A 22,304-nucleotide genomic window follows, 5' to 3' on the forward strand; every position below is an offset into this window, starting at 1 on the left:
TCCAGCACTTTGGGAGACTGGGGTGGGCAGATCACCTGAGGTCAAGAGTTCGAGACCAACCTGGACAACATGGTGAAACCTCAGCCTCTACTAAAAATACAAAACTAGGCGGCGTGGTGGTGGGCACCTGTAATCCCAGCTACTTGGGAGGCTGAGACAGGAGAATTGCTTGAACATGGGAGGCGGAGGTTGCAGTGAGCTGAGGTGGCACCACTGCACTCCAGCCTGAGCGACAGAGTGAGACTGTCGCAAAAAAAAAAAAAAAAAAAAAAAAAGCGAAGAACACTACTCCTTGTCTGGCCTGGGTCTCAGGTTGTTGTGTGGACCCAATGAGAGGAAGCATCAGAAATCCTCTGAAGTCTACAGAAAACTGGAGAAAGACAGCTTCCAATTCTGGAGGCCTTCCTATGTGCCAGGTACTTCGTAAGTGGGTTGCAGGCATGGCCTCATTCTTAGACCTTAAGAGCTGGGGAAATGGTCCACATTTTGCAGATGAAGAAGTCAATGGACAGGGAAGTTAGGTAGCTCAAGGTTACCTAGGAGCAAAGCCAGGACTGGACCCGGGCCTTCTGAGGCCAAAGCCTCTGCTCCTCCCCTTCTCTAGATGGTGCTTAGCCCTGGAGTGGGAAGGGCTGCGCAGGACAGCAAGACTCCTAGAAGGACAGCCCACACTCAGCTCCTGCTGAGCGGAAGCAGGCGTGTTCGTGAGCTGGGGACTGCAGGGGCCCTTGCCGCTGAGGAGGCCTTCCTGGCTCCCCTCCTTCGGACCCTTGACTAGAGTAACCTGAGAGAGTCACCCTGACTTCCTGGGTGGCAGCTAGAGGAGAGGGTACAGGGAGAAATGGGAGCTAAAGGCATTGCTCATCCTCAGGGAGACAGCTGGATGAGGGCACACACACACACACACATACACACACACACACACACACAGTCACTGCCCTGGACACCAAAATCCATGGATGCTCAATTCCTGATATAAAATGGTGCAATATTTGCATATAACCTATGCACATTCTCCCCTATATAATACCTTAACTCATCTCTAGACTACTTATACTACCTCATACAGTGTAAATGCTATGTAAACAGTCGGTATATCGCATTACCCAGGGAATGATGACAAGGTTGTTCAGTACAGATGCAATCATCCATTTTTTGGAATATTTTTCATCTACAGTTGGTTGAATTCACGGATGCAGAACCCACGGACATGGAGGACTGACTATACACACACACAAACACACATGCACACACAAAGGAATGAATGCAGATACATGCACACTCACACATGCACAAGCACCCCTAAACACATATACGTGCATACAACCCCAACCACATGGACTCAGAAGCATGCAGACACACGTACCACAGATGGCTTGCACGCTCACCCCCACGTGCACACACATGGGGTGCATGCACATACCTGAGCCCACACTCACACTCCGCCCAGGTCCCTGTTCCTGACAAGTTCATGTTGTCTCCAGCTATTTTCCTTCATGTTCTCTGGGGGAGAGACTGACCGTGGGATTCAGCCTTGGTTGCAGAGGGAAGGGGAGAGAAGAGAGCAGGGTAGGGTGCGGGTGTGCAAAGGGTCAGTTATTTCAGCCCAGGTGGTTACTGAAGACCTGTGTCAACGGGAGAGGGGTTCAGAGCCCTTCCACCCCCGCCAGTCCCCGCACTGCAACTCACCTGCAGGCAGGCCACCCCGATGCCCACCGCCCCCATAAGCAGCAGGTGGTCGGCCAGGAACTGCTCCAGCTTGGTGAGGCAGCCTCCCTGTAAGAGAAGGGCAGGTGATGCGGCCATGGCCCAGGAGCAGGCATGGGTGGGGACCGAGGGCAGGCTGTCACTGCAGCAGAGGCTGAGGACAGGCCAGAGGACTCACAGGCTGGACCCAACCCTGAATTGCTCGCAGGCTACTTGAGTGGCCCCAGGGGCATGCCATGGTGTCCTAGACTCTCCGGTATGAGCTGCTTGTCCCAGGGCTTTGTAGAGACTCTGGAAAGCCCCAGACACTGTGGGCTCGTGGCCAAGGAGCACATGTGTCCTGCTTTTCCCACACCCACCTACCTGACCCAGCCTTTCTGGGGCTCCTGAACGGCCAGGCCAGGGCCCTCTCCTCACCCCCAGCTTGAGCTTGGGTGCTCACCTCCACCTTATAGATGTTGGAGGGGTGGGCCCGCTGGCCGCAGTGCGCCACCACTGTCTTGCAGCAGCTGTCGGGCACCTGGCGGCCCTCGGCCTCCCGCGACAGGATGTACGTGCTGTGCTGCCAGTCGGCTGAGCTGTTGCTTCCGCAGCACTTGAACTGGAGGCAGAGGCAGAGGCTGGAGGTGAGAGGCCTGCGTAGGGTCCCAGGCTGCAGGACACATTATTCAAATACTAACCCAACCCCTATTTGTCTACCCGAACCATGGTTAGTTAGTATTTGTATAATGTGTTTTCCCTTCCCATGCTTTGAGCAGAGAGCTGGTCACGCCAGGGCCCTTCTCAGACTCATTGCTGAATGGCCTGCAGGATACCTGCTTGCCAGCTTTTTAGCCACCCAAGTCCTTTAAGGAGATTATGCTGGGTGTCTTGGGGGCAGGCCGGGTCTGCGAGGTGGGTCCCCAGAGAGTGAGGCTGTGTACCACTGGGTGGCAGAGCCCAGGGTGGACAAAACCACAAGGCAGGGGAGTTTCCTGGTCACCCAGGGGTCAGGACGTGGGGACAGAGATCTAGCCTGGTCAGAGGCTCCCAGGCCCCCATTCAGGCTTTGAAGTCTCAGAGCCCCAGACCCGCCCATGGCACTGGGAGACCAGTGTCAACCAGAGGGGCTGTCATGAGTGCTAAGACCTGGGGTCATCTGTACCACCCCAGGGCAGGGAAGCGCCAGCCCAGATATAAAATGATTCCAAGACAGTGGACATGGGTTGCTTCTTGCCTTTCCCAGTTGCGGCACTGAGATTCAAAGTTCCTACACAGGACAGAGAACAGGGCTGCTGTGAGGCTGTCGCTGGTGTATGTCTGGAGGTGGGTGGGGTGGAGGTATGTTTAGTTCAGCTAACAAGAGTTTGCTAGGCAGCTACTATGTGCCTGGAGCGAAGAAACCTGAGTAAGGCATGGGGCCTACCCTTGGGTAGCTTAGCATCCACTGTCGCGTAGTAGAAGATGATAGAAGCTTGTGTGTGGCACAGAGGAGGAAGGGGTTAATGCTCTGTCCCGGGCCAGGAACAATCCACAGGGATGAACAGGGGCCCCAGGAGTTGAGGAGAGAATGACAGCACACAGAGCAGGGAGTGGCACAGCGCGCAGGAGTCACGCGGGAACTGCACATTCCACGTGACTCTGCCGGTCTGTGCTGGTGCCACCTGATGGCTGTGTCATTTGTAAAATGCGGACAACAAAAGTACCTCCATGCCATGCTGTTGGGAGGACTGAAAGAGGTGATTCATATAAAGCACTTAGAAGAGAGCCCGGCGCCGTCAGTGGTGAAGGAGAGACACCTGCTTCCACCATCACGCTTGTGTGAATACAGCTTTGTGTGTCTCTGTCATTTACATCCACGTGCTGCTGCTGGAGGGCCGGGTGCTGGCCCTGGCTCTGCAGCCACTGCTTTCTCAGGGCTGTCTCCTGCCTGAGACGTGGCCTGGGGTTCTAAGTGTTTCCGGCCTGTGTGAGGGCCGTGTCCACATGCACAGACACCCTGCAGGTCTTCGTCAGCGACACAGCCTTCGCTGTCAGTTGTGCCTTTCCTCATCTGCCCCTGGCCCTGACCTGCCACTCCCACCCTCTTCACTTAAGCAAATCCCGCCTCTGCCCCATGGAACCCTCCCAACCTGCGCTGCTCTCTCTTCTGAGGGTGGCCCAGCCTTGCACTGCATGCACATCGCCTGCTGTGTGTCCAGCTTCCCCGAGGGCAGGGATCCTGTCCTGTTCCTCTTTGTCTAGCACATTTCCTCACAGGTGAGGCCCAGTGAGAGGAGTGCACACTTAGTTTTGCACAGGGCTGGCCAGCAGTGTGTGCTGCCTCCTCCTGGTCCTGAGCTAAGCCCATGGGGTGCGAGTGTGTCTGCGGGTGTGCACTTGTGTGTACATGCGTGTCCCGGGCCACTATTTCAGAGAAGAGACTCCTCCCTGAAGCACCCACTGGGAGCTGGGCCTGAGTGTTGGAGAGATGGGGAGGGGCCTTCCAGTTAATCCATGACGCCGCTGGGGCTCACAGCTCCCCACATCTACTACCTCTACTTGCCTGACGTTCCGGAGCCAAGACCAAGCCAGGTCCAGGGGGTGGGGGTGGGGAGTGGGGTGGCAGAGAGAAGGGGGACCAGAGTGGGCAGGTGGCGCTGCCTTGAATTTTCTGACACGGACACATCCGGATCCTAGAGCAGTGCTGTCCAGGAGAACGTTCTGCAATGAAGGCAGCACCCTACATCTGTGCTGTCTGATCGGAGCTCGCTAGACACATGGGCTAATGAGCACTAGAAATGTGGTTGGTGTGACTGAGGAACTGAATGTCGTATTTAATTGAGCTGGAAATAGCCACATGTGGGTGGTGACTACCGTATTGAACAGGACAGCTCTGAGGTCCATTTGCCCATCCCTTATGTCTGGTCAGGCCAGTGGGTGTCCCTGGAGGGATTTGCTGCATCTCTTCTTAGGAGAAAACCTTTCTGTCCCCCAGCATTCTGTCTGATGGCTCACACTGGAGGGTTCTTGCGGCAGCTTAATTGAAATACCTCTGCTGGTTACAGCTCACTCTTACGGAGCCACAGCAGCCAGCTCCCCGGGGAAGGAGGAAGGCAGCCCCACGGATATAAGCAGCCTGGAGGGGAGCTTCCTGGCCCAGATCCTGGCAGGAGATGGAGTTCTCCTGGCACAGCCGGCTTCCTGGCCACAGAAGCCCCAGAATGGGAAGGCAGCAGGGGTGGGGCCTGGAGGAGGTGGTTGGGGAAGGAGAGGAACCAGGCTTCAACAGGTAGTTTTCATGGCAGTGGGGACATCTAGAGATGTGGCCAGGTTTAATGCTCATGTGCCCTAAAGAGGCTTCATTTTAAGGATGTGACATTTGAAGCTCAGAGAGGGTAAGTAACTTGCCTAGGGTCACCCAGAAAGGAAAGAACAGTTGGGATTTGAATCCTTGTGGGCTTGGCCTTCAAGGCCATATGGGGCATGGCTTACATCCTGCTGGAGTCGGTCCACTGAGGCGGTGATCTGCGTGGCTCCGGGCTGCCCGTAGTTCTCAGCCAGAGTCCGGTTCAAGTGCTGCTTCAGTTCATCACTCAGCTGAGGAGGGTAGGAGCGAAGGCCCCATCAGCGGGACCAGCCCCACCCCTGCCCTGGCACCGGGCCCACTTCCAACTCCCCCCAGCTAATTCTAGAACACTGCGGACTGTGGATGGTGTGATGCGGAGGTTTCTCAACAGGGTAAGGGACCATCAGCCAGAGACAGTGTAGAAGACTGCTATGGAGAGGAAGACACAAAAACTGAGCCCCAACTTAGGGCAGAGGTGTGATGGGCAGAGCTGAGAGAGGCTGGGGAGATGGCTCAGGTAAAGGGTCACATCCAGAAGCTGGTGGGAGGTGGTGGTGAGGCCAGACACAGGGTGCTTTGAAATGTCTGTTGATCTTAACTGTGATCATGAGGTGATATTGAAAATATTTATAATTGTTACCCTGTGGGCATCATAGCAGCACTGGCTTGAAACAACCAGCAGGGTCGCACTGTCTCTACCAGCCAAACATCACCATGGTCATGACCTTGAATCCCCGATTCAGAGGGCTCAAGGGTGGGAGTGGATAGGACTGACTCTAGGACTCACTCCATCCTTGCTCAATCCAGGCAGGCAAGGCCCGATTCTGTTTCGGGGTCTGGCATGTGACCCTGGCCCAGGCCTTTCTTCTTGGATGTCTCTGACAGATGGATTCATCCTCTAGACCATTCTTGGAAGGGGAGAGGGATGACCCAATGTCCCTTGGGAAGCCCCCGTCCCCAGCTCCCATGTGGAAGACATTAGCATCCACAGATGCAGCACAGAATTGCTGGAGCCAGGACCAGCAGCTGGGATGCAGATGTGTAGGGGGATTGCCAGGGCCTGGGAAACAGGACCACCCTTGTGCCTTCCTCAGCTTCCCTCATCACAGTGCAAACCTCCCTACCCACATTGCTTCTTCAGGACACTGACAGAGGATGCAGGAGGAGGAAACGTCACTTACCCTCTGGTAATACACATGGGCCAGGACTCCCGCCACCAGCTCAACCAGGAAGATGACGAGCAACAGGCAGAAATACTAGCAGCAAAGAGAGAGGACGGTCACCACTGGGATCGGGATGCTGCTATGACAGATGTTTCCCCACAGTGGTGGGGGTGGTAGAGATACCTGCTGGGACCCCTATCATCCATGCCATCTTCCTCCTGGATGTACCAGCCTCACTGGCTGCTGGCACCAAGTTCCCCACTTACTCCTTCCCTCTTTGGTCTGCTGACAATTCAGTACCGCATGTACCCATCCAATATGTATTAAATACATGCCATATGCCAGATGCCGGGTAGCGTAAGTAAGACAACTATTGCTCTCAAAGTTATTGATGGTGGGAAGACAGATGAGTGACTGCAATGCTGTGTTACAAATACAACTATAGGGTAAGCTCTAGAAATGGTGGGAGGCTCCTGGTAGGGTGGGCAGTCAGAGAAGGCTTCCTGGAGGTGGTGACACCTAAGTAACATCTTTAAGGACTGAATAGGCATTTGCTAAGTGAAGGAGGGAGGCACATTTCAGGAAGAGGGGAGAACAAGTGAAAAGCCTGGAGCCTGCAGGAAGCATGGGGCATTTGTGTTCAGGGAGTGGAGAGTGCCCTTGTAGTTGGAATGCAGGGACCATCATGGACTGTGACAACCAAGGCTCAGGAAAAAGCAAATCAGAGGTCCAGGGGAAGGTGATTCCTGTGTTGTCTTTCAGCCCTGATGCCCATTTCCTGTTCTACATGGCCCTGCAGGGGTTCTCATTCCCCTAACTAGTGCTCCTCCCACCTCACAGCCCTGCTGCTGCTGCTGGCTTCCCAGCCCTGCACTCAGTGTGACCTGTAGAAGGACATGGGCCCTGCTTCCTTCTCACTCCCACCTGGCTTGCACAGTCAGGAGGGCTCCTGAGACTCTGCTCGCCCAACTCTGCTTGCAGGAGCCAACAGGCCTAGAAGGCATGTTGGGCCTCCCTCTCTCCCCACCCTGGAGGAGCACGGAGAGGGGGATGAAGCTGGCTACAGGCAGCCACGGAGCTCACAGGCAGGGACAAGGAGAGAGAATAGAGGAGAGAGGGGGAGAGAGGGGGAGCACTACTGATGGAAATTGGCCCCACTGTGGGGAAGCTCAGCCAGACTCATGAGCACCTGCCACCCAGGCTGCCCCCAGGCACTGCCCGCCCACCTGGCCACAGCAGGGCAGCTACCCGTGGTCACCGGGATGGCTGGATTCTAGGGAAGGCCCAGCCTGTGGGTGAGACTGAGAATCTAGGGCTCACCCAGCAGGGAAAGGAGTGTGGGCAGGAGGGATACGGTGGCGGGTGGCAGCGGAGGGGGGGCGGTGCCCAGGATACACAGAGCATTTCAGAGGCAATGCTAATCCATGGGCCCATGGGCCTTGCCCAACCATCTCCTGCACGACTCAGCAGGGTGCCTGGCATGGGCAGGGATTAAGGAATACGGGAGAGGGGCCGTTTCTTTTCACAGGAAAAGAACTGTGGTCCAAGAGCAAGGTTTCCTTTCAAATGAAGTGCATTACCCACCTCCTCATTGCAATTTTACTGTGTCCTATAGGCTCCCAGCATCAGGGACACAGAGTTTCCAGTCTCAGAATAACAGTGTCAGGCCTAGCCCCATCATTTGTGGGGCCTGAGGCCAAGAGCACAAATGCAAGGTCCCTGCCCCTTCCTTTCCTACCCCAGGCTCTTCGCTGCATCAGGAAAAACCTCCAGCTCTGTCTGCCCCTCCCCCAGGGTCAGATGCCCCTTGCGGGATGGGAGGTGTGTGGAGAGGGCTGGGTGTGGTGCAGGCTAGGGGCACATATGCCAGGGGTCTAGTCAGCCTCAGGACATGCTTGCAGATGCTGCCTGCAGGCACAGGTTGTCTGGACAGAGGATTCACTCTCCTGGGTCCCTGGGAGGAGGTCAGGAAGTGGCGGGAGGGAGTTGCAGATTCCACAAGGGGACATTCCCTCTGCCCTACGGACTTTCCACTCCCTGGGGAGGAGTGTGGTTGAAGGGGGCCTCAGGACAGGGGCCTGGGTCTGCGTGTGGTACTGAGTGGTATGCAGGGTAAGCTGAGGCAGGAGGCTGAAAAGAGTGTCTGTGGATGGTCCCCCTGCTTGAGGAGCCTCTGAGAAGCAGGGCCCAAACACTGAGGAAAGCTGGGGGAAATGTCAGTGGACTTGGGTTGGGTCCAGGCTTCACCACATGCTGGCTCTAGCTGGATGGCTGCTAGTGCTTAGGTGCAAATTAGAAAAACGTGGCTCAGCAAGAGTTGCATGGGCTGGATTTCAGCCTTCTTTGGTCCCCTCGTGTAGGACGCAAAGTTTAGGGACAAGGAGGACCCAACCAGGGGGAAATGTACTTTCCAGTGATCTAACCCGCCTCCTGCCCTCCCCGAGCTCCAGGTCCCACAGCATGAGGGGGTGTGGTCCTTGTCAGCCAGAGGCAGGCGTTGCCAGCCCATGCCAGAGTGTGATCCCCCTGGGAGCGGCCCGGCCCATCAGACAGAGCATGGCTACACATTCACCCTCACCCCACCCAGGGTGAGGCATCCTTGTTTCTGAGTCTCCTTGACTCAGGGGCTCTCCCCTGCCATGCGCTGCTGGGCCCTGCGGCTCCTCTCTGACATGCGTGCCCTTCCTGCCTGCTCCAAACTTCCCTCCACCATCCTCAGCTACGGTGCTGAGGCCGGATCCCTCCTGCTGCACAGGACCTGAAGGCATTGATGCCAGTGGCTCCCAGAGACCTCTGGGGCATGGGAGGAAGAGGTGATGGAGTGCCCCTAACTGACAGGAGCACCCAGGCTGCTGGCAGCTAGGAGAGCCGCATCCTGGCATCTCTCCACCTTCCTTCTCTCCACCACCACTGTGAGCTGTGAGTCAGGCCCGTAGGATACTCCTGGATAGCTGGCAGTGTCACGCCACTTCTCGGGGGAAGCCACTGCCCCAGTTACTGTTGAAGACAGGGTGGGGAACAGGGAGGATGGGGAGGTAGAGATACTGAACCTCACCCCTTGGTTTAGTGGCTGGCTAAATTAGTACATGCTACCCCTGCACAGGCTGGTTCAGAGGCATCAAACAGGCTATCTGACCTGCGGAGTGGTCAGGAGGAGGGGAGAGAGCTTGGCAGTGGCGGTGGTGTGTGGGGATAGCCTTCTCGAGCTCCAGTGTGTTAAGATGCCTGGGAGGGGAGTGAGGGCCTGGCCTGGGGCTTCAAGGGGACTGAAGCCGGGTGCTGGTGGGCACAGGTGCTGGCTCCAGGCAGCAGCTTCCACAGCAGGGAGGCTGCGGGTGTATGACTCACCTGGACAGGTGTGTGACAGGCCCAGGAGGCAGGCAAAGGGTCCCTCATCAAGATGCTGGGACTTCAGCCAGGTGAGGTCATGGGCTCTGACAGACCCGTCACCTCTGCCCCTCCACCCTGCACCTTACCCAGCCTTTCCTGACTCCCTGGGTCCGGCGCAATCATCTCAGGGCCTCTGTGGCACACGCTGGCTCTGTGTGCAAAGCTGAAAAGTGTTCCTGGTGTTGCTGCACACAGTTCTCTTCACACAGGCCAAGCGTCCAGCCTTCGGGCCTTTGCCCTGCCTGTCCCCCTGCCTGGAATGCTGGTGCCTACCTGTCCTTCCACACCCAGCTCGGCTCAGTCTTGGCTCCACCAGGCTATCCTTGGGCAGGAGCAACTGCCACTCCCCACCGTCTGAATGCCTGCAGTGCATCATCTGCTGTCTCCTGACACCTGCACTCTCTGCTTTGCCCTTCTCTCCTCAGCTGGACTGGGCTTCACCTCTGTGTCCCTCCCCTTTGCCTGCCGTGCGGTTCCTCAGTGTAGGTCATCACCAGATGAGTGACACAACTTTACCCATTGCTCCGTAGCACTGCTCTTGCTTCAGGTGTTACCACTCTGTCCCCTAGCGTGACTGTGAGCTTCGGAGAAAGAGGGACCACATGTGAGGTTGCTTCTGGCTCCTCCACAGTGCCTGGTATGGTGCTGGGTCTAGACATACGCTTAGCAGACATCCCCTGATAAAGACGCAGGAGCGCGCTTTCTAATAAAGCAAACCTATGAGACAGCAGAAACTGGCTGGAGCATAACCAGCCCCATGCTGGGGGCGGTAGCTTAATCTTTTTCTGATCTGAGAGTAGCATAGCACAGTTACCTTAGTTAAATTTACACCAGTGGTTCTCAACCTGGCACAATTTTGCAACCAGTGGGTATTTGGCAAAAGGAGTATCTAGAGGGTCGAGGTCCGGATGCTAAGCATCCCACTGGGTGCAGGGCAGTCTCCCGCAGTGAAGAATTATCTGGCACAAAATGCCAGCAGTGCCGAGGTTGCAGAACCCTGGGTCACACATTTACCTTCAGGTTCTCAGGCTGATGCTGGGACTTGATTTGCTTATGTGTCCCTATGCACTGTGGGAGCCACAAAAATAAGATCCAAGGAATGTTACCTAGCTCCCGAGGAGCCGGAAACAGAACATGGACAGAAGCATGTGCAGCACTGTACCTGCCTGGGAGGGCACCTCTGCGGCAGAAGGCTACTTGCCTTGACAAAAGGAAGGATCAGGGAAGCCTATATTGCTTCAGCTCACATCTCCATGGGACCCCGGGGCTGGAATTCCATGAGGGAATTCCATGAGGCCAGGTACAACCCAAGAGCTCTCAGTGTTTCCTTGGGGATCATCTGTTTTCTGAAGCAGCTGTGGATTCCTCCAGTTGCCTCAGTGAGCTGGGGAGGGGTGTGACGCCATAAGGTTTGTGTTAGGGGTTGACTCTAGGAAGCATCAAGAAGGTTCTGGAAACACCTTTTGCCTTCTTTAAGTTGGGTTTGGTATTGCTTTTTGAATTATTATACAAAAGTCAGTAAGAAGAAATTCTCAGCCCATATTTCCATGTAGTTAGAATTCACAGGACCTCATGGTGTCCTGCTTTTCCTAGCTCACTGTGCCAGAGAGGGCCCCCGCTCCACCAATAGAGCCCAGAATTCTCTGCAGGGAGCCTCCAGAATCACTGGCCCATGGCTTAGGAGGCAATATCCCAATTCAGGGCAGGCTGGCCTTGCTTCTCAAAACTTAGTAGAGGAGGAGAGGGCAGGCAGGTTTTCTGTAGTGGGAGCAATAGACAGGCATCCCTTCCAGCAAAAGAAAAAAAAAATAACCCTTTCTTGGCAGAGGCAGTGCCTTACTCATCTGCACAGCCCTGGAGCACCAAGCCTAGCCTAGCACATGGTACCCACATGTAACAGTAACAGCCCACATGTACAAGCTTTCCCAGGTGCCAGCCCCCCTTGCAAGCACATTGCATGGTCTCTCCTGTCCACCCTTGGAGATGAGTACTAAGCATTGCTCATCACATTGCCACATGGGCACGAGCATCAGCCTCACTTTATAGATGAGGACAGGAGCTTGGAGACGCTAAGTAGCTTGCCGAAGGTCACATAGCAAGTACGTGGTGAGCGAGGAACAGAACCCAGGAGTTCCAGCTGCAGAACCTGTGCTCTGACCTGCTGCATGGTACTGTCCCCACTAAATGGGGGAGGGATGGACGGATGAGCTCACTGGGCTCACTTAGGGTGGATTCAGCATTTTAGGGCAGGTATGGTTCAGGTGAACACAGGGGTGTCAGTGCTCCTCCGCAAAGGACAGAGTGTCAGGAGAGGTGAGGAATGAGTAGGTGAAGATGAAGAGAATAGAAGGAAGCCCAGGGAAGCCCTCCCTGGGCGCATAAGCATCCGTCACTGCCCTGTGTTCAGTCCCCTGCCAGCTGTCCTGGGCACCAGTGGGGCAGGCAAGAGATAATCTAGGTGGCCCTCCCCCCACCTCCCCCCTGCGCAGCCGGCCTTCCTCTTTGCCAAGAATGGCACGAGAGCAACTTTCACCTGCTCCTCCCTGCTACTCCACCCCTTGGCTCATCCTGGGTTCATGGCCATGGATTCTAATGCCTGTTTCTGCCCCCTCTGCCCTTCACTTTATTCAACCCAGCCTGCTCTTACCTCAGAAGCTAGGTAAGGCACTGTTGTACAAGCCTGAGAAACACTCCTGTGTGTGCACACAGAGCCGTGCACAACGAAGCCTCCAGCCTCTGTGCCTTTTGCTCTTGCTGTTCCTCCTGCCTGGAATTCCCTACCCCAACCCCATTTGTGTTCTACTTATTGGCTGCTCAGCCACCAACACTCTCAGCTCAGGCACAGCCTCCATGAAGCCCTCCCTGAGCCAGAAGTTTCTGAGCCATGGTCTCACTGTTAGCATCCTTGTTTCTGAGCTTCCCTGACTCTGGGGCCTCCCTGCTTGTCTCGCTCCCTGGGACTGTGTACACGCTGATCCCTGCTTGCCTTCCTGGCTCTGATCTTTACCTGGTTCTGCCTTCATGGTCCCTGTGCCCTTGGTGTGACCTGAACCTATCCCAGTGACCTCCAGCTCCACTCTGGTTTCTGTGACTGGTCTGCTCCTGCAGGTCCAGGGCTGCCGGTCCTTCCAAAATCGATCCCCTGTGGTCTGACGGAAACAGGTAACGAGAGTTCCAAAGAAAGCTCCTGTAGCATCTGCCCCAGAGTCCTCCATAAAAACTATCCCATTTCAAAATATGCCAAGCTGGAGCAGTGTGTTAAGCATAGAATGGGATCCAAACATTCATCTTTCCCCATGTAGCAAAGCGATTTTATTTCCTATTAATTCTTTAATGGAACAGTTTAAACTAGAAGCAAAACTGGATATTTTCTAAAACTATAGATCCAAAGGGAAGCTAGAACAGCATAGCACTCTCTGAACCAAACCAATGTTTTTTTTGTTGTTGTTTTTTTTTTTTTTTGGTTTTTTTTTTTTTTTTTACACGAGGCCTTGCAGGAAATATGCAGAAATATTTCACTGTGACATTAAGGTGAGTAATTAGATATTGAGTCCTTTTTATTTTTTTTTTTGAGATAGGTAGGGTCTTGCTTTGCCACCCTGGCTGGAGTACAGTGGTACGATCATGGCTCACTGCAGCCTCGAACTCCTGTGCTCAAGCGATCCTCCCACCTCAGCCTCCTAAGTAGCTGGGACCACCATGCCTGGCTAATTAAATTTATTTATTTATTTATTTGTAGAGATAGGGTCTCACCATATCGCTCAGGCTGGTCACAAACTCCTGGTCTCAAGCGATCCTCCCAGCTTGGCCTCCCAAAGTGCTGGGATTATAGGCATGAGCCACCATGTCCTGCCAGAAATTGAGGGTTGGACTTAACATTGCTTGCGGGCAAGCTGAGCCCCAGATAGAGATTTTGGGGCACATTCACTGGTGCATAAGAGACAGGGCAGCTCAGCATCAGCTGGTGCCATCTTTGAGGTAAGTTTGAAGAACTTTATAAAACTGGAATTTCAAAATTTCTCCATTGGATTGATTCTGCCACAAAGAAGGGAGCTTCACTGAAGCATTCCTCTTCTGTATCTCCAACCATTCTGAATAATTAGAGATAGGGTTTGTGAAGCTTCCTGCCAAGCCATATCTAGTCAAGGCAGCCCAGGCAGGTTGGGATGAGAGGCAGGTACTAGCCTATTCTCAGAACAGGGCATCAACAGCCAAAGAAAACCCAAGACCCTGCCAAGGTTAAGTTGCAAGGAGGAGAGCCCAGCCCAAGGCTCCCAGCTGGCTCTGTGTGTGAGAGGATTACAGAGGAAGCCGGAGGGAGGGTCAGGGAGCTCAGAACCACCTGCCAAACAGGAAAAGTGAAGCCAGCTGTTTCAGCGGCAACAGCCTAGGGGGAATTATTTTCTGGCAATTAACCATTAACTGCAGTGGGCTCAGAGGTGCAGCTGCCCGGCCCATTTGTGCAGAAAAGAGAGGATGTGGATTTGGGAGCCTTCAGCCATTCCTGTAACCAAGTGTCACTGTTAGAAGGATGGAGGTAACCTCCACCCCTCCTGGCCCCAGCCCAGGGCTCAATGCCTGGGTTGTCCAGCTGCAACCACGCCAAAGGTTGGGATTCAGCCATTCCACCTGGAAGTGGCTTTACAGTGAGGGCTCAAGAATGTGCTCTGGCCAATGTCTGATACTGACATGTGGTTCTGGGGGCAGAAAAGGGGGCCAGGGCTAGGGTGCAGAGAGCCGGTGGACAGAGAGAGGGCATGCTGGAAGAGGCAGGGAGGGAAAAAAACTGGGTCTTGGGGAGGCAGCAAGTCTTCTAGAGGCACATCAAGAAAATGTGGCTGAGGCCCTTCAGTGTCCCAGCCCAAATGTTGGGGGTCTAAGGAGATCACACTGTGTGTGTTCCAGTGGGCGGTGAGGGTCATGGAAGGAGAACACAGTTTCAGAACTCCAAGCCAAAGACAGGCATTTGCTAGGATTCAAGCTGGGACTACTGAGAGCCCAGTCTGAACAGGCTGAGTGAGAGCAGCCCCCAGACTGGGCATTAGGGCCTGGCCAGCTGGCTGGGGCAATGAGGGCCAGACCCCCCACAGGGAGACACGGCGCAAGGAACTCAGGGGATGCTGGTGTTCAGTGGATTCAGGCATGAGGAAAGTGACCAATTGCTACTTCCTCCCAGTGCCCTGGAATTACCCAGACTTTCCCATTGGCTGTCTTCTTGCAGGCTGTGGGACAGATAGTACAGCCTGAAGGCAACTGTGCAAGGGGCAAGGGTAGGACAAAGAGCAGAGGGGAGGACAAAGAACAAGAAGGAGACACCAGGCTCCAGGGAACAGGGCAGACTGGAAGTTAGGGAAAGCCCAGAGAGGTCAGAGCCTCTGACCAAATCCAATACAAATTTAAACTGCCCGCATGGTCCTTTGACTTTTAATACAGGCGCTTCATGTTCCTCACTAGACTCTAAGCCTAGAACTGGGTCAGAGTCCCTTTTTCCCTCCTCCCTTTCTCACCCTGCCTTGTGCCCAGCAGAGCAGGACATGCCAGGAATGTGCTGGAAATGCTTGTTGATGTTGATGAATTAGGCAGTCCCATCAATACAATATGGAACATCCACTGCAGAAAATCGGAGGGAGGTGGTGGTGGAAGCTAATTGGCCATAGAACCACCCCATCAAGACAATGCTGCTGGATTGTGGTGATCAGGTACACCCGCTGCATCCCGAGAAGGATGGATGTCAACACAAACCCTATGAGTCTCTTGAGCGGTCAGCTCTTCGGGATGTTTGCATCCTGCTTCCCAAGGAGCCTTCAGGGTTCTGAGGTCCCTTGGTCCATTCCCCTGCCTGCACTGCATAAGCCACGCTGGATGAGGAAAGGACTCATGCTGGAGAGGGGTCGGGGTTCCCCAAGTCCTGGCTATAGAATGGTGGGGGCAGCTGACTCAAAGGTTAAACAGCCACCAAACAGATGAGGCAAGGCCCACCTTGGAGCTGGGTGGCTGGTGGAGCAACATAACAGAATGTGTAGGTAAGAAACGAGCCAGGGAGGACACAGTCCAGTTTCCAGGCATGGGGACTCAGGCTCTCCTCACCCTGAACTTCCCACCAGCGCCAGCTACTTCAGAGGATGTGGCCCAGCTCAGGCTGCAGGGCCCTGGGAGCCATGGCCCTCAGAATAACTCTTATTTATTTAGGTTCCTTCTTAAGGGAGCTTGGTCATGATGATGGCAATAGTGATGTGAATGTTCATTAGAGCCACATTTTTACCATCTTTTTATAATGTGGTGACTTGCTTCCCAGGACCTGAAAATACTTCTTCGTTATCCTGACACATCATCCTGTATAAAACGGCAACACAAGGAGGCAGGCAGAAGCTGAGTGACTTACCCGAGGTCCCAGAGCAAGCTAGGCAAGGTACTCGAAAACCAGCTTTTGAACCCGAGCCCATATATTTTCACCTTTGATTGTGGACTTTAGTGCCCTGGTTGACCACGTCTTGGCCTGTTGGATGGAGGTGTGGCAATTCTGGATCCCCTTGTTTTAGAAATTGGTTTTTAGAACTTCTTACTTTTTTATCCATCCCCTAAATAGAAAAGAACTCCCAATAAAGACCCAGTTTAGTCTGAATCATCCACCATGATCTTCATTTGGCTTAAAATATAGAAGTTTTCAGAGCCCCCATTCACAACTCTAAAAATATCCCTTTCTTTTGATCTAGGTGGCCTCTGTTCTGGTCATTGACCATAGGCTCAGATGGCCTGAATTATCTCCCTCATGCAGTCTTTGCTAAAAAAGATCTGGTGTGAATAATTTAAGCCCCATTCCTGTTCCTGCCTGGCAGATTTCCAATGCCAAGCTGATCATCATTTCAGCACCAGCAGAGATGTGCTATTTCTGTCCCCGATGGCCACGTCCTTCTTGGGAAAGTGACTTTGAGGGGCTGCAGATGAGCTAGGAGGAAGGGCTGTGCCAGGACAGACATTGTGCCTGTGTGGAAGCTGGATGGTCCCCCTCTGGGTCATTCTTTGGGAACTCCTCCCCTGCTCCTCCCGATCCAAGGTAGTTGCACATCATTCAGATGCCTGGTCTTTCATCTTTCCCTCTCCTCCTCAGGGACCACTTGGTCTAGTGATAGACTCACTGCCCTTCTCCTTTGGAGCTTCCCTTACCTGTCAGCTGATTCAAGATTTCAAATGGAAGTTAAACATGGAGGGGACAAAATGAAATGAAACAAGGAAGGAACTGCTAAGAGCCATACAGCACTTTTACACTGCCTTAACCACACCACTTGACTCTAAATGGGAGCCTGGGTTTTAAAATTCCTACCTGTGTTAGCCCAAGAAAGGTTGTACAGGCACCTTCTTGGTTTAAACAATCAAGTGCTCGATGCTTCACGGGCTGTTGGGCCAGGATGTGGATTACTCAGGATCCCCAGCTTTACCTCCTGCTCTGTCCTTGGGCCAGTTGTCATTGGTTCTTTCATAGAGGGGCAGATAAAGCAAAGAAAGCAGATTCTAGGCCATGGAGTTTGCTGTTTGCTAGCGCCCTGGCAGAGATGCCTGTCTCCACAGTCCTGCGTTGGTGGCTGAGTGCATGTGTGCGTGCATATGCATGTGTGTGCATGAATGTGTGTGCATGCATATGCATGTGTGTGCACGAATGTGTGTGTGTGCATGCACACTTTTTTCTGACCTCAGTTTCAAGCTGTTGCCTCCTTGATGTGTCTGTTTAGTGACTTGGACCAGAGAGATCACCAGTTCTGTGTGGGATGGGAGTGAACGCAGGCAACTCCCTACAGAAGAGGGTAAAGTGGAGCTGAGAAGAAGCAGGGAATCTTGCACCAGCCTGTCCAACAGCTGCTGTGCCCCTCTCTGCCTCAAGCCCCAGAGGGATAAGGCTCACTGCCTGTTGACTCCCCGAAGTGCAGAAGGGTAGGGCAAGAGGTGCCCAGCAAGGCTTTGGGCAAGCACAAGGCCCTGACCTTCACTGACTCTCCACATCTCTCCCACATGCTCTGGGCACAGGGCTTGGTTCCCTCTGGGCAGGCCATCCAGACTAAGTGACAGCCAGGTTGAGACGCAGAGGCTGAAGACATTCATTCTTCATGTATCAGCCTGGATGTCTGGACAGATCTCATGAACAGATGGTGTAAGAGGAAGTGTGGAATGGGAGGCTGTGATCAGTGGCTTGGAGAGCACAGCGTGATCAGGTGCTAAAGCTTAGGCTTCCCTTCTGGCCTTTGAGATGGCCAAGGGGAAGCGCTCCTATGATTACACTATTCTCCAAAAAATCCAATAATTCTGAGTGTCTCCCACTAATGCCTGGGTGACCCACACACTCACCCACCCAGTGTCTTTCAGCCTGTAACCTTTGGATGGAGCACTGGACTCTGTGACCCTCAAGGTCCCTTCTAAGCTGAATATGCTCTGACCCAGGTGTGCCGTTCTTTCCTTACTATAATGGGAGCAACGAGGCACTGAGATGCCTGAGGCTTCTAGGGTCCCCTCACTACACCCCTGTCTCTTGCCCTAGGGTTCTGGGCTAGGTGCTGGAGGGGACCCTCCCTTGTTACCAGCCAGATCTCCAAAAGCCACTGCTCCATGAAGACCTCTCCAGAGATGGAGGGCCGGGTGTGCCCTGCACACATCCTCCCCCTTTGGCCTCTGGTCCCTCTGCCTCCCATCAGGCTTGTCCTCCTCCCCAGGGAAGCAGACTCTTAGAGGTGATTCCAACAGACAGCAACGCACAGTCCAGCTGCAGCCATTACTTGCTCCACATCTCAGCCCAGTTTCATCTGGAAAATGGGGGTGAATATGACCTCTTGGGTTGCAGAAGAGTGTGGTGGGTCAGAGCGTGGGCTTGGAGGCAGACTGCATGCCACTCACCAGCAGTGTGTATCATGCATTTTAAAACTTCGCATTTTTCTTCTGCCTCCACATCCCTACATGCAGACTGTGCGCACCTGCTGGGGTGACCAGGTGCACCAGTGTGATAGGGCTGGCTCTGCTACAAGTTCCCCTTGCTACCCTCCCCTGACTGTGACCTAGTGACATTCAAATGCACCAACGGAATCCCCTCTTGCCTTTTCTTATGGCTCTACCCTGACCCCCAAGGAAAGGGTCTCACCCACTCTCTGTTCCCTGCCTGCTTGGGGGAGCCCTAGTCTTTGGCTCTCTGCCCGTGTGACCCCCGCCTCCTGTTGTTGTGTGCAGTGAATCTGTCTAGGACAGGGTGTCTGATCTTTTGGCTTCCCTGGGCCACACATAAAACACAGTAACGACAGCTGATCAGCTAAAAAAAAAAAAAAATCACAAAAAAAACTCATAATGTTTTGAGAAAGTTTACGGATTTGTGTTGGGCCGCATTCAAAGCTGTCCTGGGCTGCATGCGTCCCGTGGGCTACGGGCTGGACAAGCTTGGTCTAGGACCTGTGAGTCTGGTAAACTCTCTTGTCCTGTGCCTCTCCTGTGCCCCCTCTTGTGGCCACACCTGACTGACCATCACCTAAAAGAACACAACTGCCAGGTGACTCTGGGCAAATTGCTTCAGCTGCCTCTGCTTTCCGTTTCTTCCCCGTCCATACACAGAGTAAGAGTTGCTGCTCTTTGGGGCAGGGCGAGGACTGAGTGAGTTGATGCGCATGAATGTTGAGTACAGCGCTTGCTCGGCACAGAGTTCAGACTACCGGGACTTTGCAGGTTGCTGTAGTGAGGATAGAGGGAGGTGGCTCTAGTGAATAGTGGCCATTTGTGTTCTAACTGGGCTCTGGGAGGAATGCAGGGCGTTTCCCAGTGCTGCAGGGGACCACTGGCCTTCAGTGGCTCCACAGAAGCAGGACAGATGGCTCTGGGTCAGAGAAAGGCGCTCGGTGGCGGCTTCTGTATTCCTTCTTGGGCTGTCCAGAGGTGAGTCCTGTCCTCTCTAAACAAGATGACCCGACGGAAGGAAGGAGGCAGGTGAGAGCACGTGGCTCGGCAGCCTGCTCATGGGCAGACCTCCAGGCGTGAGGGCCAGAGGCGCAGCCTGAAGCCTGAGGCTAGGCTGAAGGCCCTGCTTGCTAACAGGTGCAGAGCCGGACAGGACACAAACAGGCTTGCCGACACTGCAGAGGAGAGGGGTTCTTTCTCTGGGCCCAACTGCACTGATCCCCATAAGCCTCATGGCTGGTCAGTGCCACACAGAGGGAACATCCCCGGGCTGCACTACATGCCTGGTTTTATTCAGTCACGTCACGTGCCTTCATCCAGCTATGTTGGTCAGACCTGGGATGTGCTACGTGGCTCTCAAGGACCTCAGTTGACCGACCTGCATCACCCTGCTGGAAATCCTCATGGTAGGCCCCATGTGGGGGTGGGTGGTGGCATGGTTGGCTCTCAGCACACCTGTCCCACCTGCTGGAAAAGAGCTCAAAACCCAAACTCTGGGGGCCTTCACTTTAGGAGACATAGGAGACAAGCAACCAATTTTAACACACGAGCCTAATTTAGATTCTAACTCAAATGTAAACACAACAACAACAGTTTATGGGTCAACTGGGAAGATGTGAAACTGCTTGGTTATTTCATGATATTAAGGAATGACTGTTAATTGTTTTAAAGTGTGATAATGGTAATGTTATCATGTTTTCTAGAAGAGGGTCCTTAAGTTTTAGAGATACACACTGAAACACTAACAGATGACATGCTGTCTGGGACTGTTTCAGAATCACCCTGGGGTTAGGAAGTGGGCAGGATGAGGTGAGAGAGTGGACGGAACCAAGATCGGCTATGAGATGGTAATTGTTGAACTCTGGGTGAAGGGAAGATGGAGCTTCATGAAAAACACTCTTTATTTTTGCATATCTTTGAAAATTGCCATAAAAAAACCTAGAAAGAGGAAGAGGAAGAGGAGGAGGGAGAGGGAGAGGAGAAGGGGAAGTAGGAGGAAAAAGAGAATAAGAAGGAAACGGGATAAGGAGGAGGGGAAGGGTACAGAATAGGAGAAGGAGAAGGAGAGGACCAGGAAGAATAGGAGAAGAAATAGAAGGAGGAAGAGGAAGAAGGGGAGTGGGAGGAGACAGAGATGGAGATATGGAGAAGGAGCTGCCACTGCAGCTACTGAGACGCCTGCTTGCTTGGGTCCTAAGAACCTGGAGACCGTGGCAAACCCCAGACCCAGGAGCAGCCACCCCCTCTCGGGCACTCCCACAGCCTCAGCCCCTCCCACTCCAGGGCTGGGGCCCCTCTCACTTGCTGGAAACCTGACTGGGTGGTGCAGGGCTCCCCCTCCCTGCAGAGCACAGGGCGGGCACTGACCGTGGAGAGGCAGCCCTTCTGCTCCCGGAGGATGGCACCGAAGCCCAGGAAGCCAGTCACCATGACAAGTACGCCCGCAAAGATGAGGATGTAGGCGGAGGCGGCAAAGGTGCTGGAGGCCAGGACGCTGAGGTAGCCACTCTTCTCCACCAGGGTCCAGATGCCCACAGCCAGGACAGCTGCTCCCCCGACCTGCAGGAGACCACCGGGTTAGAGCAGGGGGTGGCGGGGGCCTCGGCAGCTGCTATCCGTTCAGTGCCCACAGGGTGCCAGGCACTTCTCTTGCACTGGCTCATTCAGTCCTCCAAAGGAGGCGAGAATGGTATGGTTACCCAATTTTACAGATGAGGAAATCGAGGCTGAGAGAGGTTAGGAGACTTGTCCAAGGTAAGCAACCTGCAGAGCCAGGTTTTGAATCCAGGTCCGACCGTGAATTCGGTGCTTTTTACCGTGGTGGCCTATTGCGTATGAGGCCAGGGGAGAGGACTGCAGTGTCAGGGATGACCAACGTATCTGAGTCCCTTTGCTTCTCCAACTTTTCACCTCCCCAACTCCTGCCACCCCTGGCTCCTATCCCTTCAGAGCACTTCTTCCCTCTGTCCACACTTCCCTGGTGGGGCTCGTTCGAGCACCGCGCCTTGTTTAATCCTTATGTTTGCCCATTGGGGAAGCACAGCTGGGCTTTTTATCCCTACTCTACGAGGAAGAAACTGAGACCCACGGAGGAAAGGTAAATTGTCCAAGGTCCTGCCTGTAGTTGGGGGCAGGGTTAGGGGCAGAGACAGGAGGAGAACTCAGAGCCCAGGGCCTGCCCACTCAGTCACACTGCCTCCATGATTGAAGAGTCAGGGTTCTTGACAGGCTGGAGCCGCCTGGGACTGCAGGAGGAGAAACTTTTGCTAATTGTCTGATTCCCCTTTGGTCCTGAGAAGAGGGGAGGGATAGGACCCTCCTGATTTGCAGATAGGGGGATGCCTCCTTAGAAACTGGAGTATTTGGGAAATATAGCAGGGATGGCTCGGCTTGGCTGGTTCTATTTGCAATGAAGCCAAGTAACTCTTTCTGTGACTGTTGGACCCAGAAGGGCATAATGTGTGTGTATGCACACACGCACAGCATCTTCAGGGTGCCAGATGGGGAGTATAAGGGTGTTTGCCCAGGATTTGGGGACAGGACCCCTGGGACCTCTGACGGTCTCTGCCATCTGCTCCTGGGAAGGTGGACTTCTGCCCGCTAGTCTCCCTGCCCCCATTTAAGGATGGGTCTCTTTTCTCTAATGGGTGTGGGACGCTTCCTCAAGGAGTCCTGGGCGTGGTCAAAGCTAGAGAAGTGCCCTGGGCTCTGTCCATGCCCCCTGAGCCTTGTCACTGAAAGGAGCTCCCCATCTGCCCCAGGAAGACTCCATATAACCTACCCTGTCATTTCCCAGTTCTCTGTTCTGGGCAGTC

General features: G+C 54.0%; 1 protein-coding gene across 3 annotated transcripts in view; it reads right to left on the reverse strand.

Moving 5' to 3' along the window:
• Positions 1–22,304, reverse strand: part of TSPAN11 (tetraspanin 11) — a 70,019-nt gene that overhangs the window by 11,791 nt on the left and 35,924 nt on the right. For 2 of the 3 annotated variants that reach the window (XM_019039440.4, XM_063694072.1), the window contains exons 3-7: positions 20,857–21,048; positions 6,196–6,270; positions 5,161–5,265; positions 2,150–2,308; positions 1,690–1,776 (exon numbers count right to left, since the gene is read on the reverse strand). In XM_019039440.4, coding sequence (XP_018894985.3) covers positions 1,690–1,776; positions 2,150–2,308; positions 5,161–5,265; positions 6,196–6,270; positions 20,857–21,048 — 618 coding nt within the window. Of the gene's footprint in view, positions 1–804; positions 1,534–1,689; positions 1,777–2,149; positions 2,309–5,160; positions 5,266–6,195; positions 6,271–20,856; positions 21,049–22,304 lie in introns of those variants that run through there. The other variant, XM_063694073.1, reaches the window with a different exon arrangement.

Source organism: Gorilla gorilla, chromosome 10, assembly GCF_029281585.2.
Source record: "Gorilla gorilla gorilla isolate KB3781 chromosome 10, NHGRI_mGorGor1-v2.1_pri, whole genome shotgun sequence".
Classification (NCBI taxonomy): Eukaryota; Metazoa; Chordata; class Mammalia; order Primates; family Hominidae; genus Gorilla; species Gorilla gorilla.